This window comes from Callorhinus ursinus, unplaced genomic scaffold, assembly GCF_003265705.2.
Source record: "Callorhinus ursinus isolate GAN/ISIS: 27379988/994484 unplaced genomic scaffold, GSC_fseal_2.0 scaffold98, whole genome shotgun sequence".
NCBI lineage: Eukaryota > Metazoa > Chordata > Mammalia > Carnivora > Otariidae > Callorhinus > Callorhinus ursinus.
In genome coordinates, this window is record NW_027397160.1 from 1,586,209 (window position 1) to 1,604,850 (window position 18,642).

The 18,642-nt window shown below is 48.8% G+C and overlaps 1 protein-coding gene across 7 annotated transcripts in view; it reads left to right on the forward strand.

Moving 5' to 3' along the window:
• Positions 1-9,449: 9,449 nt before the first annotated feature.
• Positions 9,450-18,642, forward strand: part of DIP2A (disco interacting protein 2 homolog A) — a 104,146-nt gene continuing 94,953 nt past the window's right edge. For 4 of the 7 annotated variants that reach the window (XR_003206217.2, XR_012376998.1, XM_025863382.2 and 1 more), the window contains exon 1: positions 9,450-9,768. Coding sequence is in view for 5 of the 7 variants with exons in the window: in XM_025863382.2 (XP_025719167.1) it covers positions 9,678-9,768 (91 nt within the window). In the remaining 2 variants the exon portion in view is untranslated. The remainder of the gene's footprint in view (positions 9,769-18,642) is intronic. The other 3 variants (XM_025863380.2, XM_073888907.1, XM_025863381.2) reach the window with 2 other exon arrangements.

The following is an 18,642-nucleotide window of genomic DNA, read 5'->3' on the forward strand; positions in this document are numbered from 1 at the left end:
AAGGGGGGCTCATTATAACAAGAGGATGCTCCTATCAGGAAAGTCCAAGGGTTTCAGGAGCCAGGAACCAACAGCGAAGACCAGATACATGTTTTTTCATCACACCTCACATACGTAGCACTTCAGGCAACGGGTCCCACTGTGCCCGCCTGTCCTCGCGTCATGGTGGTCAGGCAGCGCCCTGTGCAGGATGCACCGTGTGGTTTGTGTGTGGCTTGCTTGGGCAGGCGTCTGGGCTCTGTCAGGATCCAGGCATAAGTCTGGGGTTTCTCTAATGGAAACTGAGTTATTAGCAGAAGACGACAAAGCTTTGCTTCAAGACCCTGGTGGTCTGCCCTGATGGGCCTTTAACGTGGAGCATTGTCCGGCATCCTGCGTTGGGGGTACTGAGGGTCTGAGCTGCAGGTCTGCAGTGCTGGTCTCCCAGGAAGCTACCGGCCCGTGGCTTCCTCAGTGTGCAGACTGGGGCAGCACATCCGAATATGGTTGTGACCCAAATGCAGACAAGCCGTCCCTAGCTGTAGGCAGTGCAAGGTGTAGCTACTGGCTTCTGATCCTGGAAGGGGCAGCGTGCTACTCCGGAGACCGCTCGCCCCCAGAAACTGCCGAGTGGCAGCCCCAGCTTTCCATGGGGCCTTCCTCACAGCCAGCACACATCCTGCTACTTTCTGTTCCCTAGGACCTGTTACTATGATGTTTTTAATGCAACAGACCAAAGTCATATGGTGTCCAAACAATCAAAGACCCTAAGATAAGATTGTGACGGACACTGGCCTCTGCCGACTGAAACTGGACTGATTGTCTTTTCTGGTCAGTATTGAGGAAGGGGTGACAAGGCGCCTGAATATAAGCCTTCCCTCAGGTGCTGTAGCTCCTGGGCCCTTGTCAAGAGTTTGAGCCCCGTGGAGAACAGGCCTGCTCGGGGCCGAACTGAACAAGTCAAGAAACGGTGAAGAGCATCCCACCGAGGACTGGACACCGTGCTGTCTTAGCTGCTCTAACAAAACACCATAAACTGTGGTTTACAGACAACAACAAAAACGTATTTCTCGCAGTTGTGGAGGCTGGAGGTCCAAGGTGAGCGTGGCAGCATGCTGGGCTTCGGGTGAGGCCCCTCTTCGGGGAGCACACTGCTCATAGTGACTCGTGTCTTCACGCGGAGGAGGGTCGGGGGGGAGGCAAGCTCTCGTGATTCACGGAGGCTTCACCCTCATGACCCCCTGGAACCCGTGACCTCCCAAAGCTCCCTCCCACCGTCTAATACCATTGCGTTAGGAGACACAAAACTGGGTCCGAACAGATCCAAGCAACCAGAGTGAGTGGTGCTGCATTTTCTAGCCCCCTGCCTCCCCCCATGGTCTGTGGTCTCCTGGGACGTTCCCTCTGGCCAGTTGACAGAACAGAAAAGAACAGATTTGTTCTGCAGATGGATCTACGGAGCATGTTGGCATCAGCCGGGAGTGGACAGTTGCCACTCTACAGCCCGGCTCATGGGTGGATTTGGGAAGATTTCCATTTGGCTTCTGCCACTTTTCAGTGCCTGAGTTGCCAGGAGCGGAGGCCAATGCTGAGTCTGATATGGAGGCTTGCTTCCTCATGTTACAGAGGAGGCGGTGATTTGTCACCCTAGGACAGGTGTGAGTTTGGCTTCCCTGCCTGTGGTGCATCCATCAGCACCAGCATCCGTGGACTTGCGGAACATCCCACCCCCACGGGCAGCTCAGCACAGCCCCGCCTCTGAGCACCAGGCTGTTCTCAGGCAAGGGAAGTGCAGGGTGAGCTCACGCTCCTAGAGCTCGCTGCTCTTAGCGTTGTTGGGGGAGGTCATCGAGAGGATGTGACTGCCAGGTGACCCTTGAGCTTGACCTGGGCCATCAGTTGGAGGCTCCTCACTCCCAACCCTGTCCTTGGAATGTGTGCTCTGCCTCTTTGTTCCCACTGTGGGAGCTGTCCCAAGGACGTAGCCTTGTTGAGTCCATCTGGATCGAGTATGTGACTGAATCCAGTTAAGGCATCTATATAGACTTTTAACTGGCAGGTGGGCGTGGAGACCTACCTGTCTTATGGCTGCCCAAGACAGGCCTCGTAAGTAAGCTGCCTTGCTTGTTATACCTGCCGCCTACCAATTTGGAGTGGTCTGCCTCATCCTTTGCCTCTTTCTCTTCTGAGTATCCATATACAGGGGCCAGTTTGAGAACTAACATGTGTGTCCCAGCAGCTGGAAACCATTGCCTTGACCAAAGAGTGGAGTGGCCACTGAAGGCTGCCATTCAGCACCGGCCTGGAGGCACATCGTACACGTTTGAGGGAACGTCTCAAAGTGGTGTGTACCTTAAACCGACAGCACCTACACTGGCTACCTCCCTTACAGCAGGACTGTGGGAGTCTGTGAATCAAGAGGCAGACCCCTTCATTACATTTGTGAGTCGAATTCCTTAGGTTCCTTTTTTTTTCTAATGTATTTTTATTTTTATATTTTATTTAATTTAAAAAATTTTAAGTGATCTCCGTGCCCAACATGGCACTTGAACGTACAACCCCAAGATCAAGAGTTGTGTGCCCTACTGACTAAGCCAGCCAGGTGCTCCTACTTTTTATTTTTTGATGGAATAAAATGTTCTTAGCTTAAGCTTTTATTTCTAATGCATTTTCATTAATTTTTTTTATTTAAAAATTTTTTTATGTATTTATTTTTTTTAATTAAGTAGGCTTCATGCCCAATGTGGGGCTTGAACTCATGACCCCAGGATCAAGAGTCGCATGCTTTACCAACTGAGTCAGCCAGGTGCCTATTTATTTATTTATTTTAAAGATTTTATTTTTAAGGAATCTTTACACCCAACATGGGGCTCGGAACTCACAACCCCAAGATCAAGATTTGCGGTCTCCACTGCCTGAGCCAGCCAGCTGCCCCCTGCATTTTTATTTTTAATTGAAGTATAGTGAACATGCAATGTGATAGCAGTCTTAGGTGGATGACGTCATGACTCCACAAGCTCATACATGGCACTGTGTGTCATCACGCAGCCACCAGCACATTACTGACTGTTCCCCACCCCGTAGTTTCCGTCCCCTTGGAAGTTCGTGCCTCTTCACCCCCTTCTCCTCCCCAACCCCCCACCTCCCCTCTGACGGCCGCCAGTTCTTTGTGCTTATGAGTCGATGTCTCTGTTGTTTGGTTTGTTTTTTAGATTCCACATACGAGTGAGATCATACAGCATTTGTCTCTTCTCTGTATGACTTATGTCACTTAGCATAATATCCTTTAGCTCTATCCACGTTGTGGCGAATGGCCAGATTTTGTTCTTTTTTAATGGCCACATGATACTCCTCTGTATGAATTTACCACCTCTTCTTTATCCATTCACCCACTGATGGCCACTGGGCGGCTTCCGTATCTTGGCTATTGTAGATACTGCCGCAGTGAACATATGGGTGCAGATATCTTTTTGAGTTAGTGTTTTAATTCTTTCACTTCTTAATCACAGTTAAGCAAAGGAGTACCAAGACGCACCAGAGGGATCACCTGGGTTCCACATATTCTTCCCCTTGGTGTAATTAACGTAAGAGCAGTCATACCTTCTCCACTGCCAAGACAGTGACTCCTCCTTTTGACCCCCCCCAGTTTCCAGACCTCCAACTCCAGTTTGCAATCCAGTGAACAGTTGATACGTTCCCGGGTGAGTGTCCTTTTTGGGGACCAGGACCTCTAATCCTGCAGTCTGAACTTGGGAAGACAGGAAGTGCAGAGTCCCTTGGGGGGCAATGGTGAGTGGGACCACTCCTGTTTCCACCCCTTGGGTTTTGGCTCATGCATCCTTCCCACTGGGAACACAGTGCTATATAATGGTCTGAAGGGCACCCTGGCTTTGCAGAATCTTAATCCCAACTTTGGCACTTCAGCTGTGCCTCTGGCTGGCTGTCCCAGTGCTCTGTCAGGCAGCAGACCCCGTGCTCACTGCACGTCCTCTGCTGTTGGTGCATCCTGTCTCCTATGATGTCGTATGGGTCCTGCGCCAGTGGAACAGACACTCCATAAGCCCTTGCTGGCTGGTACTAGTGGGCAGGAAGGCCAAACTGATACAGAGAATATGGATCTATTCCTGTGAAAATGAACTGCTGGCTCTTCCCAGATGGAAGAGTTCCAACGCAGGAAATTCTCAGTGTAAGGAGCCCTCATGGGAGCTCAGCATTGGTCTTTAGCTCACAGGTTGGACATCCAGTGGCAGCTAGTGGCTAGATCAGCTTTGGTCAGAGAACTCACACTGCTGGGCCCAGGCATGGCCTCCACTCTTGTGCCCATCATGCCAATACTAGGGTTGTCCAACGTCAGCTGGCTGAGGCATTCTGTCTACTGGGCTGTTTAGTACTTCTTTCATGGATGCTCTCTGGGCATTAACATTTTATACAAAGACCACTTGGTGGGAGTCCATATATAGTCTCACCTTGGTTTGCTTGTTACATTAAAAAAAAAAAAAAGATGAATGACTAGGAGCTTTGTCTTTTGGGAGGATATACCCTCAACCACTGTCCTACATGCTGTCCATTTTCATGTCGAACTCACATACCAAGCCAACCATTTAGGAACCAAGCTTGAGATGTTTGCTCCTTTGTCAATTGGTCATAAAGGTTCCCCTGGATGTGATAAGTGTGGAATGATAGAGGGGTCTGAAAGAACAGCAGTGGATGCCACGTGGGTCTGGGCTGCCTATTCTGTACTCACTTGTGACTTCTGTATGTTCTCATGCTGAGTCTTGAGACTTCCGTCTTATGATGGATTATTGCTGGGCCCAGCTGACTTTAGGATTTCCCAAGTTTGATGGCCCATCTCACAACAGGCAATTTTGGCTGCATGGTGACTCAAGTGTTCCAAGGTCAGGTGATCCATCTCTATCAGCACAGCAGCAAACCCGGATATTTTTTTCCCCAAAAAGACATATAAATTTTCTGCTCTAAGTGGTATGGTAGAACCTCGGGGTCCTGAATTGTGAATCTCCTACTGGGACATGACAGAAACTCCATGTGGCATTGTTCCCCGCCACCAATAACCACCCATACCACCTGCTAGACCCTCTGGCTCAGGCAGCAGAGCCTGACCTATTATGGCCTCCATTAATTACCTGCCCCTCTTATGGACCACTCTAACAGGATACCTTGCTGATGATCCAAATATGTAGATATCAAAGTTCTCGGCTCTTCTCAAAGCTGACAGTTTTCCAAATCACTCAATATTTGAGTCAGAGCTGGATTCCTAGGTGTGGAACATGCTGCTTCCAGAACCAGAAGAGGTCCAACAATGTCTTGCTTTCTAATTGTTGAAGGTGCCAGATGCAATAATTGTCTTTTACTTTTGGAAAGCTGCCCTGTGGGACACTGCTGACCACTGGATCCCTAAAAATATGATGAATGTAGCAGGCCCCTGAATCTTCATGGGGTTTATTATTTTCTCTCTGGAGTATCTGTATCTTTCCAAGGTCTCCAACATCTTCACCTCTTGCTCATCTGGCTGATGAACATGTTGTTATGGATGTAATGGGACAATGCAATTTTCAGCATAGCCTTCAGGCAAAACTGTATTTGTTCCACGTGTCCCACAATCTGGGGGCCAACATCAACTGCCAGACATGTGCGTAAATGAGTCACCAAGAGAGATGCTTCTTGCTGTTTTATCCACTAAGTGTGTAGTACTTTGTTATGTGGCACTAGATACCCCATCATGCTAGCAGCATCCCTTCAGCAAGTTCACACCCAGTCTTTGATCAGGTCCTAAACCCCATATCTCAGAAGATTGCTTATAAGCCAATAAACTCTTCTACCCAGTTTTATTTTTTAAAATTTATTTAAATTCAATTAATTAACATACAGTGTATTAGTAGTTTCAGAGGTAGAGGTGATTCATGAGTTGCATACAACACCCAGTGCTCATTACATCACGTGCCCTCCTTCATGCCCGTCACCCAGTTACCCCCTCCCACCAGCCCCCCTCACCTCCAGCAACCCTCCGTTTGTTTCCTGAGATTAAGAGTCTCTTAATGGTTTGTCTTCCTCTCTGACTCCATCTTGTTTTATTTTTCCCTCCCTTCCCCTATGATCCTGTTTTGTTTCTTATATTCCACATATCAGTGAGATCATATGATAATTGTCTTTCTCTGATTGACTTATTTCACTTAGCGTAATACCCTCCAGCTCCATCCACATCATTGCAAATGGTAAGATTTCATTTTTTGATGGCGGAGTAGTATTTCATTGTGTATATGAACCACATCTTCTTTATCCATTCATCTGTCAATGGACATCTGGGCTCTTTCCACAGTTTGGCTATTGTGGACATTGCTGCTATAAACATTGGGGTGCAGGTGCCCCTTTGGATCACTCCATTTGTCTTCTACCCAATTTTACATTGTAACTCCCTTCCAATTTCTGCAAGGGTCATGCTGATGAATTAAATGTGTTGGGGACCACCACTCATTAAACACACTCATAATCCAGCCCCACACAAATTTTCCCAGTTCCTGGAAATACACATTGGCTGGTCTTACAGCTTGTTATGGATTGAATTTTATCCCCACCCCCTCTCAGAAAAGATGTTGAAGTACTAACCCTGAGTAACTGTGAATGTGACCTTATTTGGAAATAGGGTCTTTGCAGATGATCCAGTTCAGAGGAATTAATTAGGGTGGGTTCTAATTCAGTATCACTGGTGTCCTTTTAAGTAGGGGAAATTTGGACTCAGAACTAGACACACATGTAGGGAAAAGCCATGTGAATATGAAGGCATAGATTGGTGTGATGCACCTACAAGCCGAGGAATAGCAAACGTTCCAGCAAACCATCAGAAGCTGGGGGAGAGGAATTACAGCCTCTTGCAGTCCTCAGAAGGACCCAGACATGCTGTCATCTTTTTTTCTTTTTTAAATTTATGTTTTTTTAAGTAATCTCTACCCCTGACGAGGGGCTCCAGCTCACGACCCCTAGATGTAGAATCGCATGCTCTTCCAACTGGGCCAGCCAGGTGCCCCCATGCTGTCTTCTTGTTCTGACTTCTGGTCTCCAGAGACAAATTTCTGGTAAGCCATCCTGTTTGTGGTACTTTGTTAGTGAAGCCCTAGCAAACATATACACAGTCCTCTTGAGGGGGAGGGGACTATAGCTCCCCTTGCATCTCATGTTTCCAGCTAAATTATGCCCCCCAAATAACTGTGATTCCATGCTTAGTGTCTAGTAGGTGGGGGAAGGAGTGCTGGCTAAACAGGGAGAGGTGAGCCACATGGGGAGCCTGGGGAGTCAAAACCTTTGAGGGTATCTAGCCAGATATCAAATACCTCCAACCCGTGTCATGGCCCCAGCTTTTCCCAACCAGGGCCCCCGACTCAGCATAACAGAGCTGCCTTGGTTGGGTGCTTACCATCTTTGAGGTATTAATCCCTGGGCCTGGGCCTTGTCTTTTTTTTATTTTTTAAGATTTTATTTATTTATTCGAGAGAGAGAGAATGAGAGAGAGAGCACGAGAGGGAAGAGGGTCAGAGGGAGAAGCAGACTCCGTGCTGAGCAGGAAGCCCGATGTGGGACTCGATCCCGGGACTCCAGGATCATGACCTGAGCCGAAGGCAGTCGCTTAACCAACTGAGCCACCCAGGCGCCCTGGGCCTTGTCTTTATCATCTCAGTGTGGGAGATGTTTTCTTTATATGCAACCAAAGAGGCTCCATGGCTTTCGACCGTCTGTTGTTAGCCATCAGCTATCCATTGTTTTTCTTTTTTTCCTTTTTAAATTATTTTTTAAGATTTTTATTTATTTATTTGACAGAGCACAAGCAGGGGGAGCGGCAGAGGTAGAAGGAGAAGCAGGCTCCCCACGGACCAGGGAGCCCGACATGGAGTTCGATCCCAGGATCCTGGGATCATGACCTGAGCTGAAGGTAGACACTGAACGACGGAGCCACCAGGCGTCCCTGTTTTTCTTTTTATTTATTTTATTTTTTTAAGTAGGCTCCATGCTGGGCTCCCAATGAGGGCCTTGAACTCATGACCCTGAGACTGAGACCTGAGCTGAGATGAAGAGTCGGGCACTCAACCGACTGAGCCACCCAGGTGCGCCCGTTTTTTTTCTCAAACGTATCAGTAGTACTGAGGAATAGCTACCCAATTCCGTGACCCTTCTTGATAGCTACTCCATATGTCAAAGGCTCCATATGTCACCCACTTTGTGTATTCCACTTCACGTCACCGGTTCACCTCCAGCTTCAGAGCTGGTGAGAAATGAGCAGATCACCACAGGGGCTGTGAGTGACCCAGCACATCTCCCTCGCTTCCTCAGACCACTCCTGGGAGCAAGCGCTGTAGCATGGCTTCTCCACAAGCAGATGCTGAGATGGAGTTTGGGGGAGAAGACCTGTGAGAGGAAGGGGAAGGAAGCAGGACTGAGCAGAGGACGCAGAAGTGTGCGGAGGCCCTGCAGAGCTCTTGCCGGTCTGGTGTGCTCTGGGGCCCGTGCGGATCCTCGGAGGGGTTCGGTGTTGGGCCCAAATGGCCAGATCTTTATACTTGCGCTCCATTCAGTCACCAGCTGCGGACTGCTCCAGGCAGGATACGGCCTTGGGCATACCCGCTACAGCCCACCCCTGCACACTTCCCCTCATGTCTTTGGGGAGCAGCTCCTTCAGGGGCACCCTGCAGACACACTTCGCCTTTCAGGATTCCTGGGCCTCCCGGCTCAGCTCCAGCAAGCTCCCGGCCTCCTCATGTGTTGCTGCTCCCCGGTGCTTGTCCTCCCACTTCCTAAGGTCAGCTCCGGGTCTGAAACGGCGGCTGGAGCTCATTGCTGGTCAGTACTATACGTTCTGCGGCAGTTTAGAAAAGTAAATGAGCTAACACATGTAAAAGCCTGGGACAAATGTCTGGCTCACAGGGGGGCCCATGTAGGTATCTGCTAATATCCCAGCAGGTATTCAAAGTGCGCACAGGGTGTCCCAGCAAGGCTACTGGGAATCGGCGGAAAGCGCCAAGAGTGCAGCTGAAGGAACACTTGCAGGGTCACACATGGACTAACTGGCTGCTGTCACCCCGGTGGCCAGTGGCTGCGCAGGCCCGCGGACCCCAGACCCCAACCCCGGAGGGCGGACAGGGCCGAACCTAGCGCGCGCTCGACCCGGGCAGCCAACTTGTCCAGGCGCCCAGCTTACCTGCCCGCCTCTCTCAATGGGACTCCGCAGGGCACTCGCCGCATCCTCGGGGCCAATGGGAGCGAGCCTTCGGTGTTGCTGGGCGGGCCGGCCGCTCCAAGCCCGGCCCACGACCCGCCGCGCACGCGCACTCCCCCTCCCGCCCTTCCCGCCGCGCACGCGCCTTCCGTGTAGGGCCGGCCGGGAGGTCGGGGGCGCGCGGAGTGGCGGCGGAGCCCGCGCTCGTGCTCGCGCCCGCGCCCGCGCCCGCGCCCGCGCCCGCGCCCGCTCCCGCGCCGGTGCGGAGCCACTCGGGCCGCGCCCCTACCCCGTCGCCTCAACTCCCCGCCAGGCAGATGCGGGTCGCGGGGCTGAGGGGAGCAAGGTAGCCTTCGCCCGCGCCGCCGCCGCCGCCGCCGCCGCCGCCGCCCGGCCCTGGGCCGGCCGGGACCGCGGCCCCAGCCCCTCCCGGGCGTGTTCCGGCCTGGTCGTCCGCGGGGCGCGGCCAGAGCGGGCCATGGCCGACCGCGGGTGTCCGCTGGAGGCGGTGCCGCTGCCCGCCGAGGTGCGGGAGAGCCTGGCCGAGCTGGAGCTGGAGCTGTCGGAAGGTGAGCGGCCCGGATCCCACCCGCGGCCCTCACCCCGGACCCCGGATCCCGGGACCCCGGACCCCAGCCCGGACCCCACCCGGCCCTGACCCCGGAACGCCGGACCCCGACCCAGACCCCGCCCGGCCCTCACCCCGGACCCCGGGACCCCAGACCCTGGCCCGGATTCCGCCCCCCCCGCCCTCACCCCGGACCCCCGGGACCCCCGCGCAGCCTTCATCCAGGACCCCGGCCTGAACCCCGGACCCCAGACCCTGGCCTGGACCCCCCGCCCGGCCCTCACCCCGGACCCCGGGACCCGGGACCCTGACCCCGGCCCGGATCCCCGCCCGGCCCTCGTCCCGGAGCCCGGGAGCCCAGACCCTGACCCGGATTCCGCCCGGATCCCGGGAGCCCCGGCCGGCCCTCACCCCGGGACCCCTGCCTGGCCCGCACCCGGAGAACTGGACACCACCACCCACCCACCCCCGCCTTAGGCCGCCAGCCTTTGGGTTCCCGGCGGGTCACCGAGCCCTGCGGTTTGACTGGGTGGTTTGGCCTCAAGCACGTGAGTCTCGACGGGAATGACCATTTTTGTCCAAGCAGTAAGGCGGTGTTTCTCCGCGCTCCAGGCTGCAGGTCTGGGCTTCCTGAGGGTGGCTGCACCCAGGACCTGTGAGCCCACCCCCAGCCTGTGTGTCCGCGGCCCCCTGTATTACCGGGTTGTAGCAGCACCTGCCTGTCTGCGTCGTTCAGGCTAAAAGAACATATGCAAAGCACTGAACACTTAGAACGAGGTTGTTGCCCCATTTCCGGAATTCTTAAAAATTAAAAAAAAGTTCAATGAATGGTTGTTTGTTAAAAATAGACTGGAGTAACTGCACTTCAGAGGTGGGTGGCTTCGGCATCTAGAATGATCTTTTTCCGAGACTTGTGTCCTGATGTTGTGTTTGGATTCATTGCACAAAGAGTAAGTTCTTGCCCAGTTACAGGGCAGCCAGCAGCCTTTGAGGAAACACATCTAAATGTTTAACTCTGTTTTTGAAACAAATGCATTTTCAGTTTTTAGAATCCATTTTCTCATGGTCCAGTTATTAAGTTTCAGGTTGGTAAGTGGGCTCAGATTGGGGCAGTGAATTTTTGAAAGAACCATCTAAATAAGTGTGTGCTTGCTTGGACTCATTTAACACTCACCAAGCTCAGAGTGGAAGGTGCAGTTGTCACCTTTGTTTTACAGATAATACAGCATCTACTTGCAGCTGTTTTGAATTCAACACTGAAATTTTTTAAAGTTCTATGATACATGGCACATTTTTTTAATGGAAGTGCAGTAAGAAGTGGGTGGATTTGAGAATTCTTTGTGATTAGATGCCCTTGAGCAGTCTGAAAACCTCAAATTAGGAATGGTTCTGACAGGAAGTGCTATCCTGAATTTGTTATAGTTCTTCATCAAGGGAAAATCATGTAGATGCAGACTTTACACATTTCAGATATGGTTTTGTAGATTGCTCCAAATTTCTGCTCCAGTGTATTTGTTATTCCCTCAATTCTTGTTGTTTTGTGGCTGTATGTTTGAGTGCTTTCTAGGAGTTGACAGATGAGGTTGGATCCAGTGAACAAAACGCTTCTTTCTTGCTCCGTTTGTGCTGGCCTCATTTTAGATGCGTGTGGAGGATGTAGAGATGAGTAGAGGGTGGGTGTACGGTCGGATGTGAGTGGAGAGAAACTGGAAAGCTAGCTTAGGCCGGGAAGGGTGTGAACAGAACCTGAAAGAGGCCAGAGTGCGTGGCGCCAGGGAGGCAGGAGCCCTGGCCTATGTCCCAGCTTCTAGACTCGCCTGACACCTTTCTTTTGGCCCAAATAGGTCTGTGATTATTCAGGCCCTGTGACACTTGGCCCTGCTCCCAGGGTGTTCCCACACCTTTGATGCTGGCTTTTTCAGCTTGCATCACGATTGTGTTGATGCAGGGCCTCCCTCTTGGACTCGGAGACGCTTTGTGACAGGGACTGTCTCAGGCCGACCTTCGGCATCTGCACACAGTGGCTGGCATCTGGTACGCGCCCCTGAACTTCCGTTGGATGATAGCAGCTCTGAATGTGGGTTTGGTCGGCTGTCGGGGAGGCAGCCAGCAGCCTTATGGACACCCCGTAGTTCTTGTGGAGAGTCAGTCGGATAGAGTACGTGAACATGCCTTGAAACTGGCAAGGTGTTATTAGTGAAGCACAGTCCTGAAGCAACCCAGGTTAGTCTTGTTGTCATCACTTGTAAATTTTGATCAAGTAGAAGTAGGAAGTGCGACTCTGTCCTGGGCCTCCCTTCCCCCCATTGTGTGTGCGGGGGATAAACTTCTAATTCAGAATAAAGTAATTTCAAAATAGGATGGCTTTGCAATGCTCACATTTCTCTGAGTGAGAACTTGCATAAAGTCTAGCGTTGACACTGTGCTAGGCAGGTTAGGGGAAGAGGGACTTGACAGACAAAATGCTGCCCACGTGGAGACCGGTAGTGATGGATACCTGGATAATCTGGAAAATCCTGCACAACTTCCTTTGGACTGTACACCGGACTAGTTGACTAGTAGTGATTAGTTGAGTATGGCCCTGCCTTTATTCATAACTCACGTGTGGCCTTTTTCCCAGCATCCTCACTGGATTGTCATCATTAACCACTGCAATTGGGGTCAGCCCTTAGGGGGCTTCTGGTCTTAGGATACACTGATTTTTTCTGATAGGGCAGGTTTGCTGGCTTTATGTTATGGATTCCCAAGAGGGAAATAACTCTGGTCTTGGCCCCTAACTTTCCCAGCTGTTTCTCACCCTTCTTAGGATCTCCTAGGATGAAAGGTGGAAAGCAGAACCCCACTCTTCTTAGGCACCCCCCAACCCCCCCATCACGAACACACACAGAGTTTACACGTGTGGCTCCTTAAAGTATATGAGAATGTCCGTGGATGAGAATGAGGTTATCAGACGTGTAACTTTGACTTTAAAGAAGAATTAATTCCCAAACACTGGTACTTTACCTATTATAGTGTCAACTTACCTTCTAAATAGCTCACAACTCATTTGGTACTGTACAGTATCTTGGGGCTGGTGGTGCTGAACTGCTTGAAAAACCTGGATGGTGGGGGGCGCCTGGGTGGCTCAGTCATCAAGCGTCTGCCTTCGGCTCAGGTCATGATCCCAGGGTCCTGGGATCGGGCCCCGCATCGGGCTCCCTGCTCGGCAGGAGGCCTGCTTCTCCCTCTCCCACTCCCCCTGCTTGTGTTCCTTCTCTCGCTGTCTCTCTCTCTGTGTCAAACAAATAAATAAAATTTTTAAAAAAAGAAAAGAAAAGAAAAGAAAAACCTGGATGGTGGTGTCAAGTTGGTGCTTTGGTGGAGTGGCCTGCAGTGGTTTAGAAAGGAAATTCCTACACAATCAACTTTGTTCCACTCCTGTTTCTTTATTCCTATTCTGGTTAATAGGTCTATTTCAAAGCTTTACCTTTAGTCTGTTTCTTGTTTTACTGCATTTTGTTAACGTAGGGGCCTCAGCCTGGTTGCTGGCAAACAAAAAGGGGAAAAGCTCTGTGGGTGTAGAGGAAGGGACTTCTTCACAAAGCTTTTTTCCTCGTTAAATGTTTGTAACGTCTGTAATTTGTTATATAATTCTTATTTTTCAAAACAGAAGCCTGACATTGCCTTTACATCAATAAACATTTGTTGTACTTCCTAAATATTTTGTGGTATATTAAAGTTCTCGTGTCCACAAATTCTTTTCATCCATCAAAGCTCAGCCCAAATGCCTTCTCTGATGTGGCTACTTTCTTGGAAGTCTCATCACACTTGCTCCCACCTTTGGGATTCTTGCCACTTTTTGTTTTTTGTATTTGTTATTTGTATATATTCGTGCATTCAGTAATTGTTGAGAGCCCACTGGCAAGCTAATGTTTCAGATGTCAAAGGTCAGGGTTAGCTCCATTTCTCCATTGATCAGCTTTGCACACTGTTTTATTAAAAAGTAATGCAGATACGGGGGCAGAGAAGTGAAATACTTCAAAGGAAGTGTGGGGTGGAGTGAGTGAGCATGAGTGAGTGTGAGTGTGTGTGGTGTGCCCCTCCCCTCCCCGCCAGGTGTTCTCTCGTGTCCATTTCCTGGGTTTTCTTCCAGAAGTAATCTGCCCGTGTGGTTCCTCTGGGGGTCCCTGAGACCTTTTCTGGGCACCTGTGAAGGAAGACTATTTTCAGTGACACTAAGATGTCATTTCTGTTTCCTGTGTTTGTACTGATGGTGCTGACGGCCATTGTTACCTCACCAACTCCCCGCTCAGCAGCAAAAGTAGGCGGCACTGTCACTTACCTGTATCCTTCCTTGATGAAACAATACAAATTAATTTTCTTAACTCTCAACCCTTGAATGCCCATCTTCTTAATAGTCCATATGAGACAATGGGAAGTGCCTCCAAGAGCTCCAGGGCCTGTTGTGAGCAACAGCACTTGTGTGTCTTGAGTTGCAAAGTGAATGAGCCGCGTTTGTTGCAGAATGCCGTGTTTACTTGAAAAATGGGTGTTGGACAAACTGCAGTTTCCAAGACTTGGATATCTGGTGGACATTTTCTGGAACATAAATGAACGAGAACAACTGTCAGAATTTATGGTCAATGATAATACTTGTGCTTTTGAACAAAAATTTTTATAAAACTTATCTGCACCATGAGCATGACAGCCTCTCATTACTTAAATACTTTTTTGATGAGATCAGTGGCAATATTAATGTCAGGTTTTGATATTATATAATGAAATGTGTCAACATTAGGAAGATCTATATAGTTCTGTGAACCAGTATTTTCTAAGTATCAGTGTATCATGTTACAAATTTGTGCACAGGTGAAAAGATCCATTCAAAATAATAGACCATTGGGTTGTAACACAACAGTACGAAAAGTTCATTGATACGGTTTTAGATTTTACATTGCAACTGTTCTGGGAGAAACTACCACTTGCCTAGTTTGGGTGGTGTGATATTGAAGAATGTCCACAGTGATCTGTACAGGCTACTGAAACACTCCGCCCTTGTCCAACATCTGTGTGAGGCTGGATTCACCTCGTAGACTTCAGAAAAGCCAGATTACAACAGGTTGAATGCTGAAGCAGATAAGAGAATCTATCCAACTGTTTTCTACAAAGCCAGATATTTAAGAGACTTGTAAAAGTGAAACAATACCTGTACTCACTGAAGGTTTTGGCTTTGGAAATCTGTTATTTTTTATTAAAATATATTTATGTTAACATGGTTTATTGTAAACAAATTCGAGTGAAATATTTTAAAAATTTCACCATTTTAATTCCTAATATGGTAAATGTTGATCGATATAACACAAACAAACAAAAGCTCTTTGGGGTCCTCAGTAATTTTTAAGAGCCTGAAGGGGTCCTGAGTCCAAAACTTCTGAGAAGTGCTAGTCCATGCAACTCTAACAGAACTTTTAAGGAAATACCCAAATGTCCTTGTATATTTCTTTATACTTTTTTGTAACAAATTTTTTATCTGTTGCTGGCATAATAAGGATTTCTGTTTATATTTGTAAAGACAGTCAGATGTTTTCAATTTATAAAACATGCTGGAAGATCTCTGAAAATTGTCCTTACTAATTGCTTATATGTCCCCCTTTACATGATTCAGGAATATTCCCCTTTAGAACTTTTTTGGTAGTGAAGCATCCTAGCACAGTTGTCTCCTTACAAAATTTTTTTCTTTATTGAATTTTGATTTATACGCTTTTAAGAGTATCAATACTATGATTTCAGTTTTAATATCCTAAAACTTTGCACATACTGTTCATTGCCAACTAGTCTGAACTGTTGAATTCCTGCTTTTGTTTAAACTTCACTTTCTCTTTGAAGTTCTGCCTTGCTCTGAGAAACACCCGCTTATCCAGTGAGGTGCCTGCCACTTTGTGTCCCTGTAGTGCTCATTGTATCACTCCTGTAGGATTTATCGCATGATTGTATTTCTTTGTTTGCTTGCTTTTCTTTGCTACTTCATAGGGAACACTTAAAGAGGAAGTTTTGATCTGTTCGTCTTTATGTCTTCAGCACCTAGCATATTTTAGGCATTTTAATGAATGTTTAATTAATAAAAGAGTAAAAACTACACGTGTTTATTTTCAGTTTTTTAAAACTTTTATTACTTTTTTTTATCTTAATAATCTCGTTGCCCAATGTGGGGCTTGAATTCGTGACCCCAAGATCAAGAGTCACGCGCTCCACCATTCGAGCCGTCCAGGCACCCCTGTTTTCAGTTGTAAATTAAGAATCATCTGTGCTTGATTGAATACTTAGCTTTTTTGGTAATAGTTTTTCAGATTCAGTGAAGCCATTCATCAGCAGGACAGACCTGTGTCTCAGGGGGCCATTGACCCAGAATTTGGTTTGGTTGCTCAGACTACCAGGAGGAAACTACCAGTGGAGTGCCCGCTGGTGGGGGGCTCAAGTCTCAAGTGCCATCTGGAAGGATCTTCCAGCCCCGAGGTGGCCGTGATCCACCCATGGCCTCACCTCTGGGCTGTGGGCCCAAACCACCTTCCTGCCGAGGCCACACTTCTGTTGCAGGAGTACAAAGGCAGGCTCGGGCCTGGGAGCCTGTGACTCCTGCTGGGGACTTTGGCTCAAGGACCCATGCTGGCCTGAAACCTTGTTAGAGCTGTGTGGAGTCTAAGGCCCTTCCTGCCCAGCCTGCCTGCCTTCCCTCTACCTCTACCAGGGATCACCTGCATCGTGTCAGACAGCGCTCCAGCCTGCGGCTTGCTCCCCGTTTCCCCTCACGGGCATTTCTCTCCTAAGTCTCTTGCATGTCTGTTCTGTCTTAGCATCTGCTTCTCAGAGGCCCTAAACTGCCGTATGGGCTCTCTGGTTTAGACCCAGGTTGAAAGGCTGACTTATGTGGTGTTGTGGGGTTAAGTGCCTGTCTCCCTTATCAATGGTCTGCACTTTGAGATTGTACCTGCCACATAGTTGTTGGTCTGTGTGTATTGAATTGAATTATTCCCTCTCTCAGGACCCTGTTGCCTGTGGCTGGCTCTGGTTTAGTTGTCCATAGTGACACTTCCTGAGGGCTGGGGCCAGATGCTTCTTGCTCTCTTCTGTGACCCTGCCACCAGAGCTGGTGTGCATCCACATCCACGGACGTCTGTCCATCCAGGCTCTGCTGAAAAGAAAGACAACAACTGGGACTTAGGGCAGTGGTTTTAGACTGGTGGTCAGAACACCCCAGGCAGGTGACTTCCATGTGACTGGGGAGGGAGCATCCCAACCACGTGGGTCGGCTGAGCGTGGTGACTCAGGTGGTGAGAAGGTGGGGGGTTGTAGGAGGCAGGCCAGAAAGGTGGCCTGAGCCTGGGCCCAGCCCGGTGGCCCTACTGGTTTCTACTTGAAGCGTCGTGAGGGATCACTGGAACTTGTGCTTTGACAGTGTATGTCCTTGAGACTCACTAGCTGCTGTGTTAAGAATGCAGGGAGGCAAGCGTGAACTGGGTTCAGATCACTTAGGTCGTTTGGTCCCCTTCTCTCTGTAGACCCTTAGTCTTACAAAGTGGGGTAGATGTACATCTAGGGCTTAGAAGTCTGCAAAGAGACTTGAGTGGGGTCCCTGGTCTCGAATGAAGAGTCTCATGGAAACATGAGCCTGGGGAATGGCGTCACCCCCACAGCCCATGACCAGCACCCACACTTCACGCCGTGCACCCCCGGGGAATGGTCGCCATTGTGTTGCTGCCATGCCTGTCTCTCTTCGTCAGGGTCCAGGCTGTGAGTGCTCCATCTTTTTAGTTGAAAAGTACGGAAGAGTCGTAAGTTTTGAAACACACTTTTATTTCATCTTTTCATGTGTTTTTACCTGATGTGATATGCAGCATGTATTTAAAATAAAAATGAATCCATACAAAGTATTTGGTCACTGTCCTGTGACATAGCTGAAGAAAGGGTGGGTGGGATGAAGGGGGGTTGAGTTACTTTATTCTGCTCTGCTAGTAGATCTTTTAAAACTAATTTTTGTGCTAGCACTTTATTTACAGTAAGCTTGCTTTTGGGTAAGACTGCAGTCTTTATGGATCAATCTTTATAGAGAAAATTATCTAACATTGCTGATATTGCACTTGTGTATTACAAAGACTGGGAAATTATATACTACACGGCAAAAAACAAAACAAAACAAAAGCTGTGTTTCAAAAATCGTTGAAAGACACAACACCTAAAATAGTCGTCTCTGTCATCTATCGATAAAGAATCGCTTAGAGTGATGCACCCAGAGTCCCTCTTCTTTTCCACACAGGAAATGAATGGTTTCTGTTTTTGAGATTTCCTGGATTCTTGGGGCAGCACCTCAAGTAATCACTGGGGCAGTAATCGTGCAGGGGTTTCCTTTCAGACTTTGGCTTTGTGTTACTCAGCTTTAAGGGAAGAATAGAAATCCTGTTCCTTCAGTTTACACTGACTATTCATGACTTGAAAGTACCATTTTGGAAATAGCAGAGAAAGATCTTTTGTTTCCTTTCAGATTTCAGAACTTTTTCTCCAGGATCTTTGATAAAAGACCTTTAAGTTAAGTATCTGAAATGTGAAAGGACATATTCATGCTGTAAAAGCAGGTGAGTAACTCAAAAGAGCGTGTCATAGAGAGTTCCTATTAACTCCCAGGCTCTGTTTGCTTTGCTTATCTCTGAAGATGGAGGGTGTGGATTAGCCCTTTTCAGGAAACACTAAAATTAGGAGATCATTTAGAGATAAAGGTAATAGAAATGAGATAATCTGGCCTCATTATTAGGTAATCTTGGCGTCATGGGCTGAAATGTGTCCCCCAAATTCGTAGGTTGACGCCTTAACCCCCTGTGTGACTGTATTTAGAGACATGTCCTTT